General features: G+C 38.9%; 1 protein-coding gene and 2 long non-coding RNA genes across 3 annotated transcripts in view; 1 reads left to right on the plus strand and 2 right to left on the minus strand.

Annotated features, from left to right (window-relative positions):
• Positions 1-2,607: 2,607 nt before the first annotated feature.
• LOC102025030 lies at positions 2,608-19,840 on the minus strand. Its single transcript, XR_261202.2, has 3 exons — positions 19,366-19,840; positions 15,107-15,224; positions 2,608-2,935 (listed from the first exon to the last, which is right to left on the minus strand). It is a non-coding gene; the product is annotated as an uncharacterized LOC102025030 (long non-coding RNA).
• A 174-nt stretch (positions 19,841-20,014) lies between these two features.
• LOC102025380 lies at positions 20,015-24,033 on the plus strand. The gene is made up of 3 exons (XR_261204.1): positions 20,015-20,337; positions 23,680-23,816; positions 23,946-24,033. It is a non-coding gene; the product is annotated as an uncharacterized LOC102025380 (long non-coding RNA).
• Positions 24,034-24,077: 44 nt separating this feature from the next.
• Positions 24,078-26,296, minus strand: part of LOC102008964 (zinc finger CCHC-type and RNA-binding motif-containing protein 1) — a 4,090-nt gene continuing 1,871 nt past the window's right edge. Inside the window, exon 2 of the mRNA XM_005386263.2 lies at positions 24,078-24,091. Within this exon, the coding sequence (XP_005386320.1) occupies positions 24,078-24,091 (14 nt within the window). The remainder of the gene's footprint in view (positions 24,092-26,296) is intronic.

A 26,296-nucleotide genomic window follows, 5' to 3' on the forward strand; every position in this document is an offset into this window, starting at 1 on the left:
TTTTTGAGACAGAGTCTTACTATGTAGTTCAGGCTGTGAACTTACTGTGTAGCCCAGAATGGCCTCAAACTCATGGCGATCCTCTTGCCTCAGCCTCCCAAATGCTGACATTACAGGCATGTGCCACCATGGCTAGCAGAAATCTACCAATTTTTAACTGCTGGCAACTAAGAATTTCAAAGAGAAGGCAAGATTGGGCAAAAATGTAAGTGTGGGCATCATCTGGCCTCTGGGCTTCCAGTTTGCTCGACCTGTTTTAGAAGGAGGGGTGAATTTACACTGATTGGGTTGAGGGGAAGCTGGGTGTGTCAGGGCAGAAGTGAAAAGTCAGAGTGTGGAGGAGTTTGAGTAGCAGGCCCTGCTTGACACCAGGAATCCCACCTGCTTTACTTGATCCAAGTCAATTTTTGACACATGCCTTACAAACATATCCATCGATTCACTTGGAAACTATTTAGGAGTTTCTACAATGTGTCAGATACTGTGCAAAACCAGTTCCATGAGACATGACCCACTCCCATGGGAGAGCACTGATCACTTCTGAGGGTGATGCCCCCATGGCCATAGACTTACCTCTTTAATGTCTCACCACCTTTTGGTCTGTTTGCATTAGGGACCAAACTTCCAGTACAGGAACCCTTGGGAGGTAAACTAAAATTATATCCAAACCATACTGGTGGGTTTTATGCCAAGTCTTTAAAAGTCTTGTATGTTTGAACACAAAGAGTTGGATGGGGGATTTCAAATAGCATGGATAGCATGAGGAAATACATAAATGTTAATGAAAAATATTTATAGGTAATACTGAAAAGTTCCATTTGTCTGAGCCCTGGATGGCAAGTGGCCAGATCCTAGAGTGATTTTAATTTTAGACTAAAGGATTGGACTTTATGGTACAGGCAGTGAGGTCATTAGTTTTTGAGGTGAAGAATAATAGAAACTGTGTGGGATGATTAATCTGAGTGTAATGTACAGGATGGAGTGGAAGGTAAGGGGAAGAGAGTCATGACATTTGTAGTGGTCCTAGTAATATTATTGGTGAGAATAATATGATAATAAGCTTGAGCAGTGTAATGGCAGATGGAATGAGAAGGAGAAAAGTACATAGGACATTTAGACTGTCAGATGGATTCACTAACTGTCCCATATAATATGGCAAGTAGAAGAAAGGAATCAAGGATGATTCTGGAGTTTTATACTTGGGTGGCTGGACAGATACTGGTGATGCAAACACGAGTAGGGGATGCAAGAGCAGGGGTTTGGAAGGAAGTGGGTGGATACTTTAAGTTCTATTGTGTGCAATACTGAGTTTGAGATTACTGTATGATATCTGGATTGAGCCGAGGAAGAAATAAGATATGAAAGCAGAGATAGGGCCAGAGATAACTACTTGGGACTGTTTCACATTGTGGCAAACTTCTAAATCCTGGAGGGAGTAAAGTACCTCTAGAGAGACTGGAGAAAGAAGAAAAGATGACTGAAGAAAGGATCATACTGATTGGAGAATATGGTTGGGTAGGGAGCAAAGTAAATGAAGACCAGGGAGTGAGTTGAGATCAGAAGGAACCACGATGGTGTATGGTCTTCTATTGGAAAACAACAGATTGAAGAAAATGGGTGCAGATGATGGGTGGTCTTGAGCGCTACTACATTAAGGAGATTGAGGACTGAGAAGTGCACATGCTGTGCTTGACAGTTAGGAACTCACTGGTGACTTCTGAGTGGCTGAGGTGCAACATCTTCCCTCTGTTGTACAGATGTCCAGTTTTATCTGCCTTGCACCCTCATGGGTATGTACACAAGCATTCACATAACAGGTTCAACACACACCAGCTTCAACATCAGTGCACAAGACAGGCATCCACGACTACTTCGTGCAATTTTTCTCCTTCAGGCAAGACAGATACACAAAACTCTTATATTCAGAGTATAAAGACTCAGTGCCGGCATTTAAAACTAACCAATAAACACCAATTCAGGAGATCTGTGCATCTGAGAGACCTGAATTACTTGGCCAAAGGTGCCCTGTCAGTAAAACTCTCAGGATGAACAATCACTCAGTGAGCAGCCACTTTTCTGTGAGATGTCTGGCAGCCAAACATGTTTACGAGCTTTTAAAAAGCCCTGCAAAGGTGTAAAGGCTGAAGGCATACAGAGAGGACCTCTATTCACCCTGTAATGTCATCATGGAGATCTCCCTTGTGTCCCAAGCCTCGCTACTCTGGCACAGGAAAATCATAACCAATGACAGTCACAAATGCAAACGGTTGCTGGATTCTTCTGCATAAGGCTTTGTTTTCAAACACTGCTGAAACTGTTAATATACCCAAAGGCTGTCAGCTGCATCCTCAAACTGGATGAATTCTGTGCAAGGAGAGAAGGGTTGGAGGGCTTTTTATTCATTTGTTAATTATATAGCAATGGGTATTTCATGCAGTTTTAGAAATGGAGAGTGGAGCTTGGAGGGAGAGGCGGGCACTTAGGGCACTGAAAGCTCTGGTTGCGTGGCTTGGCCTCACAGGCACCACCACAGTCTCTTTGGGGGCAGCCTGTCTGGCACTCGCCCTGGCTGGCACGAGGTTTGAGAAGAAATGAGAGGGCAACCTGGCATTTTCTTATTTGTTTATTTTAAGCTCTCAGGCCTGCTGAAAACAACTGGAATCTTCTGAGTTGCTGAAAGCACATAGGCTTCTTTGATGGAGCTCTTGGCCCCTGCAACCTTGAAGCCAAAGGGGTTCATTGATTAAGTTGTCAGGTGACTATAGCCTCTGTGAATTCAGGTCAGACTGGAGGCAATGGTTACTTGCTGGCAGGTAACTGTCCCTAGTGCAATCTTTACTACAGTCTTTAAGCTTAACATGAAATCATACTCCACCAAAATCCAGTATTCCACATTGGGAAATATTTTGAGTCTGGCCATCTGCTTGTGGAAATGCTGGGAAGACAAGGATAAAAAAGTCGAAATTAATGGTTCAACACTGCTGGAGAGGATCCATGTAGAAAGCAAAGGACAGGGTCAAAGGGAAATATAGAGCCTGTTTTTATTTTTTAAGGATTAGGAGTGGATCCAGCTGGGGGTTGGTGGAATGGGAGGACTAATTCATCTTGAACTCAGGCTGCTAGCTTATCTCTGATGATGACCCATTGGATGATCAGGGGAGCCAGCCAGGCTTTCCTGGACTGCATTCTGGGCTTCTGTTTTTCCTCTAGAATGAAAGAGGACTGGAGTGAACTGCTAAGGTGTGGGCCTAGTAGGTTAGTCTAGCTTTAACTGAGTCTAAAGTCCACAAGGAACTCTGAATGGCCTGAATTCTTCAGCACACCAAGTTCTTTGCGGTTCTCATTGACAGATTAAATCAAATGTTATAGAACTCATCAGATTCCCAACAAGTTTGCACTGAGGCTGATCAGTTTGATTACTATGGGGAAAACTTACTGGGTTTGGATTTGGGGGGAAATCTGAGAATATCAGTACTCCAAGAATTGCTGGAAAGCTATATTTATCAATAATTAGCAATAAGACCCAGATCAAGGCATTTCCCATTCTCAATAATGAGGAGTTACTACATACTAAGCACTTTTACTGGCTCTTCTGGCATTACCCATGTTTTTCTTCACATACTCTTATGACAAAGGTACTATCTACCACTCTATTGTTTTACAGAAATGGGCAACTGTGTGTTATGGTTTGGATCAGAAATATCTCTTCAGAATGCATGTGTTGAAGGCTTAGGTCTCCATGTAGCAGTGCTCAGAGGTGGGACCTACAGAGGTGAGTGTGTCATGAGGGCTTTCACCTCATCGATGGATTAACCCATTGATGGATCACAGTTTCATTATTCCAGGAGGTGGTAGCTACTAGAAAGTGGAGCCTCCTCAGAGGAAGTGGGTCATAGGGCATGTGCCCTCGAAGGAATGTGTCCCTTCCCCTTGCTCTTCATTTATATTCTCAGCTGAGATACCATCACATGCTCCCTGCCACAATATTCTGCCTTACCCTAGGCCCAGAATTAACAGAGCCAAGTGATCATGGACTGAAACCGTGAGCCAAAATAAACCTTTCCTATTTTAAACTTTTTCTTTGTTTTGAAATAGTAATACAAAGTTGACTAACATCTGTGTGAATCCAGGATTCAAAACTTTTCTGTAATATGAGAACTTGGCACAGAATGATTCAAAAATACTTTTAAATTCTGATATTTAGCTCAGTTCTAAGCTTTAGATGAATACCAACAGATTGCATTCTGGAAGTTGGAAAGGACCAGTCAGGATGAAAAAGGGATATAAGTAACTTGAAATCCTTTTTGACATGTAGATAAAAGTCTACTTGCTGTGCAAATCAAATACTTACATATTTTTAGTAATTACTAGCTTCAACACCATGTTAATTTGCTAATAAAACACTGAGGCTGAATGGCTTAAGCAACAAAAAATTTCCCCTCCACAGTTTTATAGGAATCCAAGATTGAGGAATTAGTAGGTTGGTTTCTCCTGAGGGTTCTTTCCTTGGATTGCAGATGGCCACTTTTTCGCTATGTTTCATATAGTCTTTCTTTGTGCACATCTCCTGGTGTCTTTTTGTAAATCCACATTTCCTCTTCTTGTAAGGATATCAGTCAGATGGGAATATGGCTCATTGTAATGATATCATTTTAAGATAATTGCTTCTTTAAAAGGCCCTATGTCCAGATATGTTCAAATTCGAAGGTACTGAATGTTAGAGTCTCAACATATGAGTTTGGAGGAGACAGGCATCTCATAACAGAAACATTGATGATCATAAAAAACACTATCCCAGCAAGTCAAATAATATTTCCTATTATTTTACAAGTAAGGAAATTTGCACTCACAAATATTAAGTAGCAAATCTACAGTTATTCAGCCAGCAAATGGCAGAGCTGAGATGGGGACCAGGTTTCCAGATCTAATCCTTTGGGTAAGACCAAATTGCTTCTTTATTATCATTTAGAAACACTCTCTTATTTAAGGTGGCAACCCAGAAATTTGTTCTTCTGGATATAAAGTGGCAAATCTGTGGTTCTTTGGTAGTCAGTTTCATCTTAGACATTAATGAAAATGTTGAATTATATTTGTTTGTGGAAAGGAATCATTGTGAACACAAAGTTCCCAAATAATAGGATCAAAAGGGTAATACAACTATCTGCTTTCCCCCAAGATCTATAGTACCCTGTGTTTTATATGGGCATAGAAATGTTCCAAACTCATTAAAAATTGGCTGAATTTTGCCTGCTAACTGTGGTCAAATACATATATCCTAATTCACATCTTGGCTTCTGGAGACTCATGTAGAAGAAAACAATGTTAATAAAACTTCACATAAAAGAAAAGTGGTAGGAAGATAGGAAAAAATGAGCAACTGAAAATATTAGATCTTTCCTCCCTGTAGTATAAGCTTTTTAATATGCGTTAGCCTTTTTGATGTCATAGAGCCACTCTGAGAATAATTTTTGCAGGAAAATGCATACAATACATTTTGCTGATAATCTCTGGAGCTTCATGGGAAACATAAAGCTCATTGAGGGAGTTCTGGATTAGTGGAATTTGATTATGCTTTTCTTGATTTGGGCCTAAAATATAAACTCTGGGAGTAGAGAGAGCATGGTGTGGTGGAGAGGTTAAAAAAAGCTGTGCCAGCTCTCTTTCTGCCATATATTGTGTGATTCGCTGAGGAGGACCATCCGGGTGACTCTCCTTGAAGGAGGAGCAACTGTCTCCATTTTGATTGAACCCGACCCTATTTCCATGTATTGATATGTACAGAGTTGGCTAGGACTTTTCCTTATCCCTTCAACTGGCTTTAAGCAATGCATATTGGTCCAGCGAATGTGCTGATGGTAGTCTTTGAAGAAGACAGGTGTGTTTCCCCTGTGTGAGCCAGCACAAGGTGGGATGAAGAACCAGGGCTCCATGCTGTTGGCTGGGATCCAGCATCTAGATAGAGGCTATGACTTCCTGGGGCTTCAAAGATTACACATCAGAGCTGAAGCACTGACCCCAAAACATTAGATACTATCTCAATTGTGTTATGCAGATTACTCTTTCTGCAGATCTTTCTCTCTGCATATTGCAGAGGTGCCATTATGCCTCCTACCTAGCCCAGCTCACAGCACTCACCTACTTCCCGCCATTCTCACAGTCACTCATCCTCAAGCCACTCTTTTCTTCATGAGCTAATAAAACCTGGGTTCAGCCCTGAGTAGGCCTTTGCTCTGGATAGCCATCATTATGGCTGGACTTAGGAAGCCTTGGCTCCCCATAACTATAAAATATGCCTCAGTGTCTTTATCCTCACCATGGGTTGCCCTGGAAGTGGTAGATTGGAATTAACTCACTAGGATTCCAATAATTTTTCATGAGATTACAAATACAAACTTCCTGGGCTGTGACAAGAACCAAGAAGGGCTCTCTATAATTTTCAACATTTTAGTCATTCAGTTTTCTCACCCATAAAAGGAGAAAGCTTCAATTTTAAGGCCATGTTAATTAAAACTTATGTTGCATTACATTTTGTATATTTCAGAGTTGAAGTTTGTTATTTCTCTAGTGGATGACTGGGGGAAGGGAACACCATATTTTTTATACTACATAGTCCTATAAGTGAGAGAAAATAAATAATTATAATTAATTATTAAATTAATTTTAATATATCAGATACTTAGGCCTTATAAACGGTTACACTTACATAGTTATAAAATTTTTAACAGAAAGTTTTGAATGTCAAATGATAACTATACCTGTACCCCTAGTAGCATGTAGTTTTCTCTTTGAAAGAGCCTGAAAATATTTTTCTCTTTCTTCCCAGGAATGGAGACTAGTCATGATAACTCTTACCTGAGTGAAGATAGACCTAAGTTTGGCTATTCTAGGTGAAGTTAAGTCTTGAGAAGAATGTGGTCCCTGAATGCAGAATTCCTGAAGTTTAGCCTGCTGCGGCTGCTAAATGATTTCTTAGAATCTCTCTCTCTCCCTCCCACTCTCTTATTTTTTGGGACCGAATTGCACTATGCCCAGGCTGGCCTTGAACTCATGATTTCTTCCTCACCTTCTCGCATGCTGGGATTACAGGTGTGTGCTACCATGCATGTCAGATTTTCTCCTCTTGAACCACAGAAACTTCATCTTTTCAAATACCCTGGGAAACAGCCTCTGGAGTCCATCAATACCAAGTCTCAACTTGCCTTGCCAGATTGACTCCCACTGTTTCTCTCAAGCTAAATTATGGCCCTCTGTTCCTGAGCCATAGAACCCTCTTCCATCTCTGAGGGAAAAATGTGTCTCTGGATTGCCTACACCTGATCCTGTTGGTTCTTCAGCATCCCTTACACCTGCACCAAAGTCTGTGGTGTCCTGTGGACATTTCTCACACCTTAATTCTTCAGTCATGCTATGCCAGTCAGACAAATCATACCGGCTTATGCTGCTACCTCTGTGATTTGGAAATAAGTTTAATTTGTCAAAAGTTAGATGATTTGAAATATTAAAATATTCATTAACAATCAAAAATGCTTCTGCACCACACACTACACACATACACATGAACCTCTGCGAACCAACTCATATGTGTGCCTTGCTGTATTAACCTCTGCCTCTTTCCATTCCTTGGGGGAGGCATACAGTCTCATGCCACAGCTCATGAAAGCTCAAGGTGAGCAGGTTCACTCTAATATGCCGGCAGTTCTTCTCTGATGCCTGCCAAGCAGCCAACTTAGTTTGACTGTAAATGCCATTGAAATGACACAAGGTAGGTAACCTCCCAAACTGATGAAACAGGAAGGTGAAAACAAAATTACCAGAGAATATTTTGGAAAAAAAGTAGATGAGTGGGGCTGGGGATTTAGCTCAGCGGCAAAGCACCTGCCTGGCAAGCACAAGGTCGTGAGTTCGGTTCCTGGTACCGGAGAAAAACCAAAAAAAAAAAAAAAAAAGTAGATGAAGACGAACTTGTAAGACAAGTTCTATTAAATCAGTGTAGACAAGGGAACTTGTCAAAGATTGAAAATGTCTAAGGCTGTGTAAGAAATCTGCATTTGTATTTTCATTTTAAAGAGCTGAAACAAGAAATTACAGAAGGTATATTGGAAGGAACATATATTCAAGACACCTATGTGGAAATCCAATGAGTAAATTCACATTTTATATATTTTAAATACTTATCCTTTTTCAAATCTATTATTTTTTTTTGGACAGACATAAAGAATATTGTGAATAAACATTTGTTAATACATTTTAGTTAAATGCTTACAATAAGTAAATATATTTAATGAGTATCTTTTCTAAATTGATTTCAACTGAACAATTGATTACATTTAATAGAATAATTCTGTTATATAATATAGTAATTTGTATAATACATTTATGTATTTCAATAATACAACCAACACATTAGTTAGTAATATGTTTGTTGCTATTGATATCATTTGACAATCAAAACTTCACTGGACTAAAATTTCCTCTGCTGAGAACTCACCACGTTTGCTGCTTTTTATAGTTAAAGCAGATACTTTTCAGGTGTTAACTGTAGCCTTCTCCCTACCAAGTTTGAGAGCACCAAAGAGCTAGGATCTAACTCTGAACTTACCACCTATGTGATCACAGTGAAGGAGGTCACTTTGTGACTGTGAGCTTTAGTTTTCTCATCTATCAAGAGGGGAAAACAAAAGCTTCTTTCCAGAGTTGATTAAGTGACCACCTATGGAAACGCCTGGCATCAAGGATGCACAGGGAGAGAAAATGAACTATTTTCTGTGAAAATGTCTGTCTCATTTCTTTCTTCCCTCAAGAAAGTTCTGAGAGATTTATCTAGTCATGGTTATTTATTATTTTACCTATGTATTCTTTCATTAAGTAAATGTTAGGATCAAAAGCAAGTGTGCAAAAATATCTGTGCTGCACATAAAGTATGCATTGGGCAAATATTGCTTTTATTTTTTTTATTTTTTTGGTACTTTTTCCGGTACCAGGAACCGAACTCATGACCTTGCGCTTGCCAGGTGGGCGCTTTGCCGCTGAGCTAAATCCCCAGCCCCAAATATTGCTTTTAACATGATCAATATGGGCTTGTTTTTGGCTATGGAGCCAGGAAAGTGAACTGGTGTGAACAGAGATTAGGCCTATAGGTTTGGCTCCATTATTACTTCTCTCACAAAGATGACTGATGAAAATTATTCTGATGAAGGCAGAGGAAGGGACCCTCTAGGATTCTGAGACATTTTTCTATATGGACGTAAGTAACTCTGTACATCAAAAACGTCTCATACACTTGGTACTTGTGAGTGATTCTTGAATGGTTCTTGGTTGGCTTTACATGAAAAAAATTAGTAAGTCATAGATTTCTTTGTTTTTCACCATTCCATCAAAATTTTCAAGGCTAGGACAGTGTGATGAACCTTTTAGAGCTTTCAGTGATTTAAACAGCTCATTGTGGCGTGCGTGCCATAGGTTCACTACAACTGCCCTAGGACGTGAAATCCAAATGGGAGGAGAAGATACTCATATTTTATGTGCTTCATAGAGACAGAATTTTTGAAGAGCTCTGTTACCATCTGAGACTTATTTGAGTTTTCAAAATATAAAATTACCCTTGAAAAGATCATGTGTGATTGAGGTAAGTTGCTCCCATAAGATATCTGGAACATGGTGCAGGGGGTGAAAATTTATACCACATGATGTGTGAGCCTCACTGAATTGAAGGAATCCGGGAGCTTTAACAGATGATTTGGTAAAGCAGATCTCTTGGATGGAGCCAAAACCCCCAGGTAATATTAGTCTAGCCTGTTTGATCATAGGAATTTGAAATGGTTTAAAGAATGCTATACTTGGATGAAGTGGTACAAGCCAAGAAGGACATTTGAAAGAAATTAAGTTTTCTGAGCTTATTTGTGTTGCTTGGAATTTTCATTTACAATATACCCCTGGCAGAAGCATCAAGCTGCCATGTAACATAAATGGGGAAGATTTATTACACTGATAGGGGTTTTCAAACACATTTAATGACTGTAATGAACCTTGAGGGAGTTAGCAAAAATTAAATGTGTGTGTTCTTGTGTACGACTTTGAAAGGGAAAATGTGTAAGATAAACAACTCTGTTTTCCCCCTTGGGTGCTATGTGTTGTTTTGAGTATAGAGATGGAACTGGTATTTCTATACCCTGCTTCCTTGTTTGAAATTTTTCCCAACATCTGGATGGCAGTAACTTTGAGGAAGATAGCTCCTCTCCCTCCAAACTCAAATAAGAAATTCTACCCCCTTTTCTGAACAAGAGCATATGCACTTCATAAATATCAGTTTCTTGATTTATTAGCAAGTGGTGACAATGTGTCTCCTAGTCATAAAAGGTGGGAGTAGAAATGGGGAATAAAGAGAACAGTTTAGAGATTCTGAAAATCAGAAAAGAATAATAATTGAATTTCTATTGTGGGAACACTCAGCAGTGGCTACAAAAGTGATCTGGGTTGACTGGCAACAACTTATTTTCCACTGAACAGCATTTTGGAGGCGTATTAGTCAGAAGACTCTAAGCTATGTTCTGTTAACTAATAGCTTCACTTGTCTTGTGCAACAGTGTATCCCTGGTGTACGGTGAGCATTTACCAAATGTTTGTTTAATGAACAAATTCAAATGGGGGCTTAACCTAACACTGTGGAGGCTAGAATCATCAAATAGTAAAAATAGGCATTTTCAATGTGAACCTGATGTCATACTTGAAAACAAGGAAGAGAAGGTGTGGTGTCTCAAAACCAAGGAGAAGAAAGAGCTATAATGCTTGAGGGTGAAATAACCACAAACTATGAAGTATCAAATAGCCCAGGTGGCTAAGGTAAACCTGGGACTCAGTGAATAGTATGCATTTACCGATGTGTTACTGATGTGTTAGGGCATTTGAGTATAGTAACAAGCTACTTAGATGAGTCCGAATAATCTTAGCCTCTTAATATTCACATAGCTCTCAGGTCTTCTCTGACACTGAATCAGGAATGGCCTGATGTGCCAATGGAATACACAGAAGTGGAGGAGTGTCACTTCCAAAGCTAGGCCATAAAAGGCATTGCAGTTTCAGCTCTGCTTTCGCGGATGGCTTGTTCTGGAGGAAGCTGGTTGCCATGCAGTGAGGACAAGCAGCCCTGTGCGAGGTACTTAGGGAGAAGAACTGAGACTCCAGCCCAAGCCCACACTAGTTTGTTAACAAAGTGAGTAATCTCCCTTGGAGGAGGAGATCCAGCGCTATTCAAGCCTTCAGATAGTTACAAATGCCTGAGAGACTCTGACCCTGGCTAGCTCAGCTGAGCAGAATTTCTGGGGTATAGAAACTATGAGAAATAATAAATGATTATCATTATTTCAAGCCATTAAATTTTACAATATGTTTTACAGCCATAGTAAGTGGAACACTGAGACTTCTTCAAATTTTCAAAACTTTTCTGCGCTCATAGATGCTCATCTTCTTTGAACAGGAATGGGAAGAAAATAGAGAAATGTGAGAGATGGTCATTGCATGGGTCCAGCCAGTCTGATGAAGCAAAGCACTCTGGCCCGTGAGAGGGGGTGACAGATGTCTCAGGAGGTCATTTTGTGATAATGTATCCCTACTTTTTGTGACCTTCTGAAACAACTGTCACCATAAAGTTATACCATTGTAATGCAAAGTATTTCAAATTAATAGTGAAAAATATTCAAATTAATGTTAAAATTAATAGTGAAAAATATTTCAGATTAATGTTAGGGGCTGTGTCAACACATGTGGTTGATTGAATTCTTAATTTTAGAATTGATCATCTGATCAACATGTAGGATGTTTTTAGGCTCAAAATTTTAAAGATTAAAAACAAGTTAATTTTTTGTTTTTTTTCCTGGTCTGAGGAGGGGATCCCAGTTATATAGGATTTTAGAGGCTAGGTTTCAGAAGTGTAATTTGGAATAAGTTCTGCTGAATTTAATGGAGCATGTGATTGTAGGTCTGGTAACAGTTAGGAAAAAGGAAAAGATACAGAGGTACAGGCTCAGCAGGACCGGTTTATTTCAGAACAAACCCGAGAGGGACGCCTTCTCACTAGAGAGCAGACCAGCTACTCTCATTCAGGCTATGAGGTCTTTATAGGGTCATGAGCATAATAAAGGGGAGGGGGGATGTGGAAGGGAAAAGTCACTATGCGACTCTGCGGGGTGGGTGGGTCAGTACAAAGGAGTTGTGCCTGTCCGCCTGGGATGGGGATTGAAGATGCACAAGGAGGTGTGCCTTGTTTGTCAAAAGCAGGGATGAGCAATGGTTGGGAATTACAGGGCGTAGCTTTGCTTACTGGGCTGATTAACCCGTTGAGATACCTCTGTGGCAGGTGTGAAAGCACAGCAGGGGGAAGGGATTTAAAGTGGGCTCCGCTCAGACCAGGATGGTGGTGGTCCGATTCCTTCACTCCAGACTCTATGGTTAGATAAGGAAAATGGGTGGCACATTTCTTTCCTAACAGCTTCCTGCTGAGTAGGGGCAATGGTGGTAGGGTTTTTTTTTCTGGACTGAAGGAGGAGCATACTGATGTGGTCTTTAGCATCTGCCAGTGAAATGGCTGCAGTTCTGTTGGTGAGAAATCTTTGAAGCAGATTGATTAGGCATGGCAATAACGAACAGTAGAAAAAGGAGAACAGGCACTACAAAGGGAAGACTCCAAGATAGGATAGTGGACTTGCTTGAATCCTGTGAACTCTGTAGGTGATCCTGAGACATTTGTAGCCCTAGACCTCTGTGTTTTATCTCCTGTGGAGTTACAATTACATTATCATGACTATCTGGAATAAAAGTACAGCATATTATGTGAAGCCTGGTGTATATGCCCCCTTGGTCAGACTTTGATTGGAGGCAATGGATCCCAGGCATTTTTATCATTGACTCCATCTGCATGATCACTGGGAGTCTGACAGTTTTTAGGTGGGAATAAACAAACTTTACCAAGAGATCAAAGCATGTAGGACCAAAGCATGAGCACTAGAATGGAAAGGCAGATTGGGGAAGGAGAACACCCAGCCACTGTTCTTACTGGATTGGAGTAGCAAATGTAACCAGCTGGCTCCTAGATCTGTCTGTGGCTGGAAACTGTTAGCAGGGCTCAGTGACTGGAACTGCCTTTTTATGTAGAGCCTGTATGACTATTATTTTAGTGGTTTTTGTTATACGATTTTGCTGGGTGTTCAAGACCAAGTGAAAGTTAGATCTGTGTTAATCAAAATTAACCTCTTGATATCTATGAAGGTCAGTCAAGGCTCTTCAGGCATTACTTTTGGAACCTGAAGCTTGTAAGGAAGAGGAGAAAGCAAGAGACAAGGTAAGGATAGAGGCCCCACTGGGAGGTGTTAGGGCTACAAAAGGAAAAGGTGGGAAATATCAGCATAGTCCCCTTGACCCCTTCCTGTACGGGCCACCAAATATTAGGAAAACAATATGTCTTTAGATTATAAACTGGAACTTCAGATGACTTTCTTGACAACTTTCCTGTTACTTGAAAACTGACCCAATGTATACATCATACATGCCTGGCCCTTGGCCTTCCTATGAAGTGATCTGCCAGTCCATAGCATATTGTTCTGCTCTCTAGCTTCAGGGAATTAAAAACACATATGATCATTTATTTGAAGTTTTCTGAAATTCTGGGTTTCGATGCTCATCTTTAACTCCTTTATCACTGGTTTTGAATACTGAGCTTAGTGTGGCATTTCTGAAAGAGTATTTAGGTGTCAGTAGATGGGAGAAGATTCTTTAGTCTCTGTGGTTTTGGCCAATAGATTGTTATTTTTCCAGAACTTCTTGCCTATGTCCTTGAGCTTGGCTTGCTATTGAATGGGCCAGTCTTCTGCCCTATTAGGTCACAGAATCAGAAAAGGTCTCGACTCCATTTGCATTTTTCAAGTTATTGCTAATACTCCTATAACATCTTAATGAAACCATTCTATTCTGCACAGAAGCTCCTTTGACCTCTCCTGGGCACTTACTCCAATGCTCCATGGCTCTTGTTCATGAGAACATTCTTTTTCCTAATATCTAGTCTAAACTTTTCCTTCCTTAGCTGAAGGCTTTTTGTCCCTCACTTTTTGAAACTACAAGTGATTCCCTTTCCTCACTGAAGACTAAACTTTAAACCTAATGGCTAGAATGTCAAACAAACATTAATCTTGTCTCCTGCCTCTTTATAGATGGAGGAATGCCCAAAAGCAATTTAGCTTTAGACAGCAGAAGTATTTGTGCAGTGTTCTTTAACCTCTGATCCATCTTCTCAAATCATCTTGGATTAAGCTTTATTTCTCAAAGATGCCAACAGTATAAGAATCTACCTCAGAACTTCATAATCATTCCATACTCCTACATTTCATTTTAAATTATGTCTTTGCCTTATATAAACTACCTACTGTAAAAAGGATACTTATATATTTGCAAAAGACCATTTATAGACCTTCTGCCATACATGTATCAGATTTGAAATTTTCTCTTCATAGATATGGCCTACACTAAGACCACTTAATATGCAAAAAATTCATACTTTCCAAAGAGCTATGTAAGGGGCAATTGTTCACATCTAGGCAAACCTCCCCACTCTCCTCCACCCCAAACACACAGACGCATGGGCCAGCCACACTAAATTCCATTTTTGGGAATGTAGCCCTTAGGGATAACTAGCTTAAGATTTTAATGGAGTCTCAGGGTCCTAGAAAATACTAGAAATAGTTGATATTCTCTCCGCATACTTTTATTAACTAACTAAGGGGATGAATGGCAGTGTGGAAATTAGAGTGAGCTAATATCTTGAGCCAACAGTCATTTATTCTTTTTAAGATCAAAGCTATTCTTTATTCTTAAGGTCATAATTCATTAAAATCTTAGTTTGGAGCTAATAAGACTTTTAGTGGGAAAAATGACAATGTTGAAGGATCCAGGCTGGGGTATTCATGATGAGTACTGGATAATTTTCAAGTGAGTGGAAAGACTGACCAGTGAAAAGCACAGGATAATTTTCAAGTGCGTGGAAAGATTGACCAGTGAAAGATTCTCTGGTAGGGAACTAGGAGAGTTAGAAGGCAGAAGAGCTACCAGGAAAAATATTTACCTTCCATTCCTGTTATGAACCTGTTATACCCTCCTTCATTCTTTTACTGTATACACTTGAAAATCTTCAGAATTATGTTGACGTAACTGGCTTGCTTGTTTTCACTTCTAGGGCACTCCTGAAGGACAGGAAGGAAGAGGCAATGTTTAGGGAGGAGCATTGGTGGGATGGAGCACAATATCAGATGGGATTGCTGGTGTGTAGAGGCCTGGAGGAGCAGAAATATAAACACATTTCTTAATACCAACCAGAGAAAGGAGAGCCCAATGAAAATGCAAACTAAATGCTCAGTTAGCTATGAAGATTTTTCATTGCTACTGATGGTAGTGTATCAGAATGTGGAATACATTGTGGGGAGTTTTTGCCTACAGAAATGAGGCTACTGGGCTTGAGAAAAATTATTCCAGGTGGTAAGATGCAAATCTTATAAAAAAGGAGTTAAATGTGTCAGAGAAGATAAACAAATTTGTAGGGTCTGTTGGAAGAAACTGAGGAGGAGGAGGAAGATGGCAGTGCCAGTCAACATTTACTAAGCATTTGCTGTGTGCCCGCACTGTGTTGAATTCTTCTCATAACTTCTTATTTAATCTTCACAATGACTCTGTGAAGGTGGTACTATGTTTGTTTGTTTTATTTTGCATTGCTGAGATCGAACCGAGGGCCTTGCATACATCAGGCAAGCACTCTCAACAGAGCTTCATTCCCAGCCTCCCCTTAAAATCACATTTTAATTATTTTGTATTTATTTATTTATATTGTGGTGTTGGGGATTGAATATAGTGTCATGCTTGCTGGGTAATTGCCCTACCACTGAGCTACACCCCCAGTCTGGCGGTATTATTATACCAACTTTTCACATAATAGAAAAAATCCCTGAGGTTTAGTGAGGTGAAGCAAATTGCCAAAGGTGACACAGAGCTAGGAAATAGAAGAGGCAAAAATTAAATCCTGACACCCTAACTTGAGAAAGGGGCTTAATTCCCTCTATTCCAGGTGAAGTGGGCCTACCCATGTTGAAAAATTCATCAACAAAAGAACTTATCTTCCACTGTTCCTTTAATAGTTGTACCATCAACACTTCCCCTCACTGTGGATGATGTCGTTTCGTGAAACATCTACGGTTAAAAATGTGTCGATATTCTTAGTGTTTGCTTGCAGCAGCCTGTGCCACATAAGCCTTCATGTCTTCGTCCCTAATTTATTGCACTGATCTAAGTCACATGATGCTCTGTCAGATATAACCTGTTACCACTTATCAACACTACAACAGGCTAACCAAAGATGATTTTAAGGACTTTTTTTTTTTTTTTTTTACAACATTGGATGTTACAGTAAATCTGACAACTGATTCCCAGCCTATGTTACCATATGAAAACTTTTTAAGAAAGAAAAGAAAAAAGTACAGGAACAGGAAAGCTAACATTCCTGAATTGGCTTTTCAAGTGCCTTTAAAATGGCTTGGCATCTTCTCATGGACGTCTGTCCGAACTTCTACACATATTCTTCTAACATATTGAATCAAATTAAGTCAGCAGTTGCACAGATTTTTAAATTATAGTTTGTGAATCTTCTATTAAATAAAACTTTATGCTTTAGTTTTTGGTCAGTTCTATAATTCTCATTTAAAATACTCTCTATGGGAAAAAATGGGTACCTCTTCCTTAAATCAAGAAAGAGAACATTGCCTTGTTTCTTAGGAATACCAGGTTTCATATACATAAGTTTGACATATGGCCTATTTTCCATAAATAACCTACTGTGGGGTTAAGGACTGTCTGTACTTACTACCAGAAATCAAGCATGTTTGACTGATGATAAGGGTGTATTTATGCTGTTGAGGAGGTTATGCAGTCTTGGTTCCTTTCAAAGCAGAGTAAAAATCTAAGCCTGGATGCAGGTAGTTTACTTGGGAAGTGATTGAAGGGAAGGACAGCGGGAGTAAAACAGAGAAGGAAGGAAAGATTTTCCTTCACCCTGAAGAAGTTCCTGTCTGCTGGTTTTGAATTTGTTTAGCTTTCATTTATTTTGAAACATCTATAATTCACTTTAAATTTTAAGAATATTTTCAGTTGGTGCAGGATACTAAATTGGTGGCATTTGTCAGCTCTTAAATGTGATCATTCTCTTATCTCTTGGCTTCCAGGTTTTCAGCTGAGCATTAAGCTATATTCTTTATAATTTGTTCCTCTGAGGAAAATAATGATTTTTTTCTATGCTCTTTTAAAACAAATTCCACAAAATGAAATACACTTTCTAGCTTCTTTAGTTGTGTAGGAATTTTTGCTTATATGCTAGGCATAGATGTTTTGCACATTTTTCTTTTCCTCACTTAAGATTACTAATGTATCATCTTGAAAATACCAAGGATTGGTTTCAGGCTTGTTCTGGTATGCCAATTTCAGTGTGTTGCTGAGTGCTTGACTATGGTTCTACTCCTTGACATGATCCTTATTTCTAGTCCATGATTTTGGGTGTGTGTGTGTGTGTGTATGTGTGTGTGTATCTATCCTCACCACAGAATTTTCACCAAAATGTCTCTCCTTTGACTGTGCCAGATGACTGCCATTTCTCAAATATTTGCTGTACATGCCTTCTTTACTATGCCTTCTGGAATTGCTCATGCATCCAGGCAATACAACCCTCAGCCACGGAGAATTTCCATGCAGCTTTGTGGCAGCCCTTGCGTGTGATTACCTTATCTCTGATTCCTTGTCCTCTGCCTCTCCTCAAATGCCACCTAGCCCTGGTGGCATTGCTGAGCTCTAAACTTGGTTTCTTCTACTGAAAAGACTGAAATCCATTGAAAAATACATTTAGGGAAAAGGTGAGGCTCAGCTCTTATAGTTCCTTTTTCTCAGGGTTTGTAGCCAGATACTGATTTGTATTCATTTTGGACTACAAACTATTATTCTATATATTTTATCTAGTTTTATAGTTGCTTGCAGCAGAAGGATAAATCAAATCCAGCTACTTTGTAATGACTGGAACAAGAAGCTCTGGCTTAGGTAATGAAAATACTGCTTTGGTTTTATTCTTGAGAAAAGATTACGTGAGATAAGTCAGGTAACTATTGCAGGAATCCAGATGAGAGATGGTACTGACTTGTCTAGAGTGTTAGCAATGGTGTTTTTAAAAATGGCCAAATTATGAAAATACCTTGAAGATAAAGATATGATTTTCTGGTGGACTTGATGTGGGTGTGTGAAAGAGAAATAATGGGGTATATGATGCCATTTAAGATTTTAGTCTATGGTGCTGAAAAAATATAGTTGTTACTTATTGAGAAGAGAAGACTGTGTGCAATGATTGGGAAGAAAATTCTAGGAGCTTGATTTGGAACTACTAAATTTGAGATCCAAATGTACCAATCAAGTAGACAGTAGTATTTGGTTGGTTCAGGAATTTCAGAGGACAGAACAGGCTGATGGCATAAATTTGGGCATCATCAGCATACAGACTGGATTTAAGGTCATGAGATTAGATACGATCACCAAAGAAGACGAGGAGTTAGGCTTTGGTGAAGCATTTATTAATAACATAACTTTATAAAGGCTAATTTAATAAAATTATCTTATAAGCAGCCTAGTGGGGAATGTTGAAGAATGTTGAAGAATCCCTATTTATTTAAAGTCTATTCATTTCTTTGCAAATTTAGACACTACAAGCTGACTAGCTGCTTGTACAAACTATTCCCTGGGTCAAAAATCTCTATCCGCAATTGAGACAATGGTTAGAAATTCATGCTGATATTTCAAAATCATGGAAATTAACCTTGGACCTATTTAATAATTTACAATATGTTTTGTTTGAAACTGTTGGGAATGATGGAAACACATGTTTAAAAAAGAATAAAAATCATTTAGGAGAAATAAAAATCATTTAGAAGGACACATTTCTTATGAAATGGCACAAAATTAGTGGGACTGAAAAGATTTCATGGTTTCATTCAGCTCAAATTTTAAAGAGATTGCCAGTAATCATGTGCATAATTTGATCCTCTTGACTACTAGCCATTTTCTCGTTTGGAACTCATATTATTGTTCAGCTAAACTATATTTTGAATTTTTCCTTTGTGTGTGTGTGTGGTACTGGGGATTGAACCCAAGGCTTTGCACATGGTAGGCAAGTACACTACCATTGAGCTACATCCCCAGGCCTCAACTGTTTTTGAAAAACAAGACATAAAGCGGAACTGCTATTTTCATAATTAGAAAGGCTGAGCTCTAGAATTTGAACATGAAATCAATCCAGTTACTTACATACTTCAGAGTGTGACTTTTTCCATTCTTGGTTCTGTTCTTCATCTCTTGCAGTTGTTAAGGGACAATAATCAAAACTGCAGCCAAAAGCCTGACACAGCCCGTAATAAAAATGCCTTGTTTTTTCTCAAATATATTATCTGATTTTTCTCTAAGGATAATGGGATGAATTTCAGACCAAATGCTTCAACCAACCCCAGGAAGTGAGAACTTTTAGTGACTATCCCGGGCTTTGCATTACCATAATCCAGTTATTAGGGCAGTCTGGTCAAGGGGATATGGGAACACAACTGAGCCAAGAGCACGTTGGAAAAACTTGGTGTAATATTGAAGTTTTTACTCACAACAGTAAATCACACTGAAAAATGCTTAAGGGTCAGAACAAGAAAACAACTCTGAAGATATTAATCAAATGGGAAGTGGTCATCTTGAGGGTGAAACGGTGCCAAGCTGTGGAAATTGGGAAGTGTCAGGCTATAGCAACTGTTGTTATGTAAGAGAATGTTCACATTCTTAGAAATCCACACTGGAATATAGAAGGATAAAGGAATAGGACGCGCAGCTTATTTTTCAGTGATTAAAAAACCAGATAGTTAGATGCATAATACAAGCAGACAAATAGTGACAGGAGAAAGGGAGAGAAGGAGAAAGGGAGAAAAGAAAGGAATAGAACTTGCAACTGAAAAGATTAGGAGAGAACGATAGGTTAACAGTAGGTGACATTTTTGCAGCTTTCCAGAATGCTTGAAATTATCTCCATCTTCAAGGTACACACACACACAGAAGAGGAAGATTCTAGTCAGGCCATGAATGGAGAGGAAACAGAGTTAAGGTAGACAAGTAGGGAAGAAAGCATTTCGGATGTGGGGATTGACTGAACAAACTACTGAGGTCAGAATGAGTTTGACTTGCATGGAGATTGCCCAGTACAAGTCTGATGGAACAGCTTTGTGAGATGCAGAGGAGGAGGAGGTGAGTTTAGGGTGGAAGCTTTGGATACGCGGCAAAAGAGCATGAACTTTAAATTCTAGGCAGCAGAAAGACAAGAGGCAGACTGGTGTGACAAATTCTGTTTGGACAAGGCCACCGTAGATATTTACACTTCCATGGGACACTATCATTCTAATCCCTTCCTGTGAATGGAATATTTGAAAAACACTAGAAGCTATAGGAGAGTCATTAAAAGAGATCAGTTCAAAGTTTCTGGCTGCAAATTCGTTTTCTCCAATCTTGCTAGCTAATTCTTGGCCGTACAGTTTAAATTGACTATGCTCAAGGTAAGTTAGACAAGTGGTCAGCATTTGGTTGTGTGTGATGAACTCAAATTAGAGAAAGAAGGAATATCTTCAGGGCAGGATAGAAAAAGCAAGACCTAGAATCATCCTTAAATATAGGGTTCATGGAAATTAGTCATACAGAGCTATGTGTTAATTCAGAAACAATAAAGTCCGTCACACAGGTATATAAACAGAAGTACAAGATAAGAATTAAAGTGTTCTCACAGCTCTTTAACTGCTGTGAGCAACTGGCTCCTTCGAGTAAATAAAGATATAGCAGCACTAACTCCTTAGTTACAGCTGTAAAAATGGAGCTTGATTTAACATTTGCTGTGTTTTACTATTTCCCAGTCATCTCACATGTGTCTTCGTGTGTCACAGAGGTGGACTGCATGTCCCCTCTAGGTCCCTGCAGTACCGACAGCATCTGTTGTAGGCCTATGTCCTCTAAAAATACGGTACAAAATAAGGGCCATCAACAATGCTTACTTTACAATTTTAACCAAAAATAAACCAGAAAATTTCAAAGTTTCTGGAAAGGTGGGAACAGTGAAGATTTAAATGCGCATTGCTTACTTGTCTAAAATCTCATAAAAACCAGTATCTGTCCACAGTTTAGGATTTAAAAGCCCATGTGGGCTTAAAGTAGTCACCATACTACACTATCAGCATTAACACATATATTAGGGCTGCAGAGAATAAAAATAATCAGAGGCCTATAAACATTCCTTCCATAACTTTTTATCTTAAAGGAAAATGGTTTGTTTTACAAAATAGAGAAAAGGGGCCTCAAGGGAGGTTGAACATTGTTAGTGTTAGTATGTGCATTCTGAGAAATGAGTGAATATATCATCCAAGCAACAACAGCTGCATACATCTCTTCAGCTTGACTTTATCAGTTACCCTTTTAAAAATCTTTTCAAAATATATTTGACTTCAATATATGTAAGAGAGAAGCTATAACAAAACTCTTAATAGAAAGCATTAATGAGGTTTGTGTCATTTGTACTTATAATTAATCTGATTTCAGACAAATAGATCAGATCTTTCAGCTAAATGTGAACTTTCACAAGTCAGAACAGAAATGTATCTCTTACTGCCTAATTTCTCAGTGAATCAGAAGACTTAGTTAAGATGAACACGAATGATCTAATACTTCTAGGGAGCACAAAGCCATGTAGCAGCAGGGAAATCTATGTGTTACCACTTCCCAGTACAAAATAACTGTTCTTTGAACTCTGAGGCTGCACGTTACGACAGTCAGAATGAATTCTGCTTAGTGAACAGCCTAAATCCTTTACAGATACCGACATTCTCTCCTGTAAAGAGAACATAACTACACAAAACAGACTGTATGAACTTAGCCTGATGTAGCTAAGTTACAACAGACTAATTTAACTTAGACTGTACTAACTTGGCCAAAAGAGAAGTCATTTTTGTCACCAGTGCTATATCTACCTTCACTCTCTCTGTGAGTTGCAGTCATACATTACTTCAGTTGGGTGGCCTGATTTCATTTGACAGTTCATTTCTGGAAGGGCCATTCACTCCTCAACTCTTTTCAGTCCTTGTTTTCTCTTGTCTGACAACAACTGTAAGTTGACACCGAGCTTTAGCTAACTATGGAAATGATTGATATTAAAATGAGATACACTGCTAAATGTACCAGCCCCATGGGCACTGCTGGTCAAAGTTCAAACTTACATACTGCAGAAATGTTTAATAGAGGCCTCAAAATGGTGCAGAAAAAGTCGCACAGAAAGTAAAACATGTTATGTACTTCTAACCTATGTATGCATTTTTTCTTTTTTTTTCCCCGGTACCAGGAACCAAACTCACGACCTCATGCTTGCCAGGCAGGTGCCGTGCCTCTGAGCTAAATCCCCAGCCTCTGTAGGCACTTTTTCAAATAGACTTTAGAGTCAGGACACATAGTTCAAGGAAGCAACTCTACCCAGTAGTAATTGAGGTAGAGGAATATTGCTTACAAGGAGGTTTTCAGAAGAATCACGATTATTTATGGAAATGGTGGGATTTAAAGAATCCAACTGAATTAATATGTTTTACAGAGGAGGAAGTCGGAGCACCAGGAGGACTGAGTGAGTTGTTCCAGATCACACTGTTTGATAGAGACTGGGGGAGGAATAGAAACCAAACATGTCCACCACCAAAGTTATACATTTCACCAAAGTGTCCATTTGTAATCCTTAGTCTGTAGCTTTAGTCATGGATCAAAACACAGGAGGATTCCCAGTGCTTTTTATCTTATTTAGAGGTCATGATGTAGTCACATTTACTTGATGAAAAAGACCAGTGATTGTTCTTCTAGGACCTTTGGAAAGTTTAAATTGGTCTCTTTCAAACTTAGACCCAAGTGCTTATTTGCAAAGAATGCTCAAAAGCACCTGTAATATAGTTAGAGAATTTCTTAGATTAACTAGAAAAACTTGTGAATATAGCACTGGTCATGCAGCTGAGACTTTAAAATCTGGTGTTTTTGCTTACTCAGTAAAAGACTCCAGAGAACTTTATCACTAACTTGCTAGGTGACTTTGCTGAAAACAACAAAGTTAATTTATTATATAATATATACATCCAAAGTTAATATATATAATATATATCATATAAACAAAGTTAATATATTATATATATATTCTCTTTCTGTCTATAAAATCAGGCACCATGTAGAGTGATACAACGGTGAATTTTATAAAGATTTTGAGGTTATACAAGTCTTTGAAAATGATAAAAACTAACCTAAGTGTTTGTGGCTACAGTCTGCATAATTTAAGATCAAATTCATCTAACTTACCGTCTGTGACTGCCTTACAAACAGAAGGAACTCTGCTGCCCACTCCCTGCCTCTACCACCTGTAGACTACACCCCTTAATTGTCCCGTTGCTGCTCCTCTTCCTGCCCTTGCTACACCCTTGTGAAGGCAAGGCATTGCAAAGGAGTGGCCTTTCAGGGAGCTGTGTTTCAACGGGTCCAACACTGGGTATCCAAGTGTTCCTCATCTCTTCCTTTACCTCCTAGAGTTCTTCCTATGCTGGGGAGACAAACTGAACGCTGCCCACAGGGAAGGCAGAAAGAGCACCAGTGCCACCACCTGGATACAGGGAGAATGAGGCACCGCTTGAAAAGGAAGGCACTGTGTGTCCAAGAGGGAACAGGTGATTGTGCTTGCTTTTGTGCCCTTATCGTTCCCTTGTCACAGTTTCTTTGCCTTTCCCTTTTTCCATTTCTTCCCACCTTCCCTACTCATATATGTTAATCTCTGTTTTGCCTGCTGTCCTGTTTAGGAAGTGGTCCGGAGAATGGTGTAGAGCCCTCCTGAAGTAAGACAGGAGGGAGACCAGAATTAAGACTCTCAAAATACAGGAAAAGCTTCTTGTAAGTTTGCCTCAGGCTGCCTGAGGTCTAATTAAGCTCTATCAGATCCTTAGCCCTGAAACCAAGGGGACAGCGTCAGCAAATTTGTTATCCTATGAGGAAAGAAAAGCAATGTGCCTTACAGTCCTCATCTGCCTTGTGACATTAGAGCTTTGTAGTGCTCCATGATACATAGCTCTATTTTATGTGATATGATCTGGGGATTACTCTAACCAGGAATTCAGGGCAGTTGACTACAAATGTTTTACAAATGACTACAAATAGGCAGAGACTAAATGCAATGAAACGAAACCAAACCAAACCTCTACAGTAGACCTTTTTATCTTCTACAGAGATTTTCTTCTCTATACTAAGTTCTAAAGATCTCTACCTTTGGCAGACAGTTATCCAGGCAATTACAGGAGTCAGGCACTCTTCTTGGTACCAGTGTAGGAAAAGAGAGAAGTAAACAGCTTAGTGTTCTAAATAAGGTTAATTTTTATTCTTGGAATTTAGATAACCATTTCTGATGTTATTCACTTCAGGAATCATTTTTGGTAATCTACTTCTAGTCTCCATCTCTCCTAAGGATTCCCTGGGGATAAGCTATGGGCCATGCATTGTGATGGAAGGACCCTGGAACAGTTTTCTTGGGGAAGTATCATCCATCAATTAAAGGAGTTTGACTTCTGTTTTCTGCTCTAATATTCTTCAGTTTGTTGATTTTAAAGGAAATTTTTAGAAGACTTCATGGGATTAGATATAGATAATTATGCCAGGTAGAATCAGTCATAATGACTGAGCTATCCAACAAAAATTGTGAGATTGGTTCAATGACTTAGTCTTTGACAAACAGGAGAAATCTACTTTTAACTTCAGTCAACCTACATAGGTCCTGTACTTGTTTATTGTGTATGTTTTTGCTCAGAGTTTAAAAATTTCCATACTGGGATAAGTGCTGGTTTCTGTTTGGTTGAAAATTTAAAAAATGAATTTAGTTGAATCTTGTCTGGAGGAATTACAATAAAATCTGAAATTTGCTACCCTATAACATATTTTAAAGCTCAAATTATAAAAATTAAATAGATGAAATCTGAATACTTTTATTTTGATTTAAGCTTCCTCATTTTAACTACTCATAAACTTACTGCAAAGCTTGGCATGTAGTAGACATTCAATAAACATTATCGGGATAAGCTGAATTATTTAGATTCCAGAATTGAAGAGTGCTATACTGAAGATTTCAGAAATAACAAACACTACATAAACCAACAGTGTGTACCTCTGTAAGCCTGCTTAGGGCATTCTTGATTGTGGGAAGGTGGTGGGCAGGGTTCTAGGTCATCCCCTTCCACCCTTTATCAACCAAGAACTAGTGTAGTCACTCAGAAACTTTTGCTTGGGCGTTAGAATTTAAAATTGCAGTCTTGGTATAATCACTGTATTAGTTTTTATAAGACAACAAAAGCAACATGTTTGCTCAAACAAAGTTCAAACACTTTTGAAAAAGCAAAAGCCACTCATTTTTTTCTTCTATTCTTATGTCGAATATATAGCCACTGTCCATACTTTGGAAAATATCTTTTCTTTTTCCCCATTCATGACCACGGAAACCTCTTTGTCCCTGGTGGTCAATTCCCCTAACAGTGTCCTCAGGTAATCAACATTTGTTTCATCCCATTACAGTTTTGTCTATTCTAGAATTTCATATAAATAGAATTTTACCATCAGAAGTCTTTTGTAGTTGTCTTCTTTCACATAGACGATGTGTTTGCGATGTATTCACAATGTTGTATAAATTAATAGTCCATTTCTTTTTATTGATGGTAAAAAAGTATATACCATTTTTTGATTTTGGTTCTGTGAAACAGGGTCTCACTATGTTGTTGAATTCACTATGGTTTTAAATTCACTATGTAGCCCAGGCTGGCCCAAAATTCATGGCCATACTTTTATCTAGGTTTTTTGAGTGTTGAGATTATAAGTGTGTGCTATCAGGCCCAGACAAAATTTATTTATTCATTCACTGGTTGGTTGATACTTGTGTATTTTTTTGGTTTTGGCTATTACGAAGAATGTTCCTGTGAACATTCATATACAGGTCTTTTTGAGGACATATATAATTTTTCATAGCAAAACATTATGATATAGATTGCTAAACTATTTTCTAAAGTGGATGTACCATTTTGCAGTCTTACCAGGAATTTACGAGACAGGGTGCTATGCCACATCTCTGTCAACACTTCTTCTTGTCAGTGTTTCTTTTTTTTTTTTTTTTTTT

This window comes from Chinchilla lanigera, unplaced genomic scaffold (genome assembly GCF_000276665.1).
Source record: "Chinchilla lanigera isolate Chin_1 unplaced genomic scaffold, ChiLan1.0 scaffold00025, whole genome shotgun sequence".
NCBI lineage: Eukaryota > Metazoa > Chordata > Mammalia > Rodentia > Chinchillidae > Chinchilla > Chinchilla lanigera.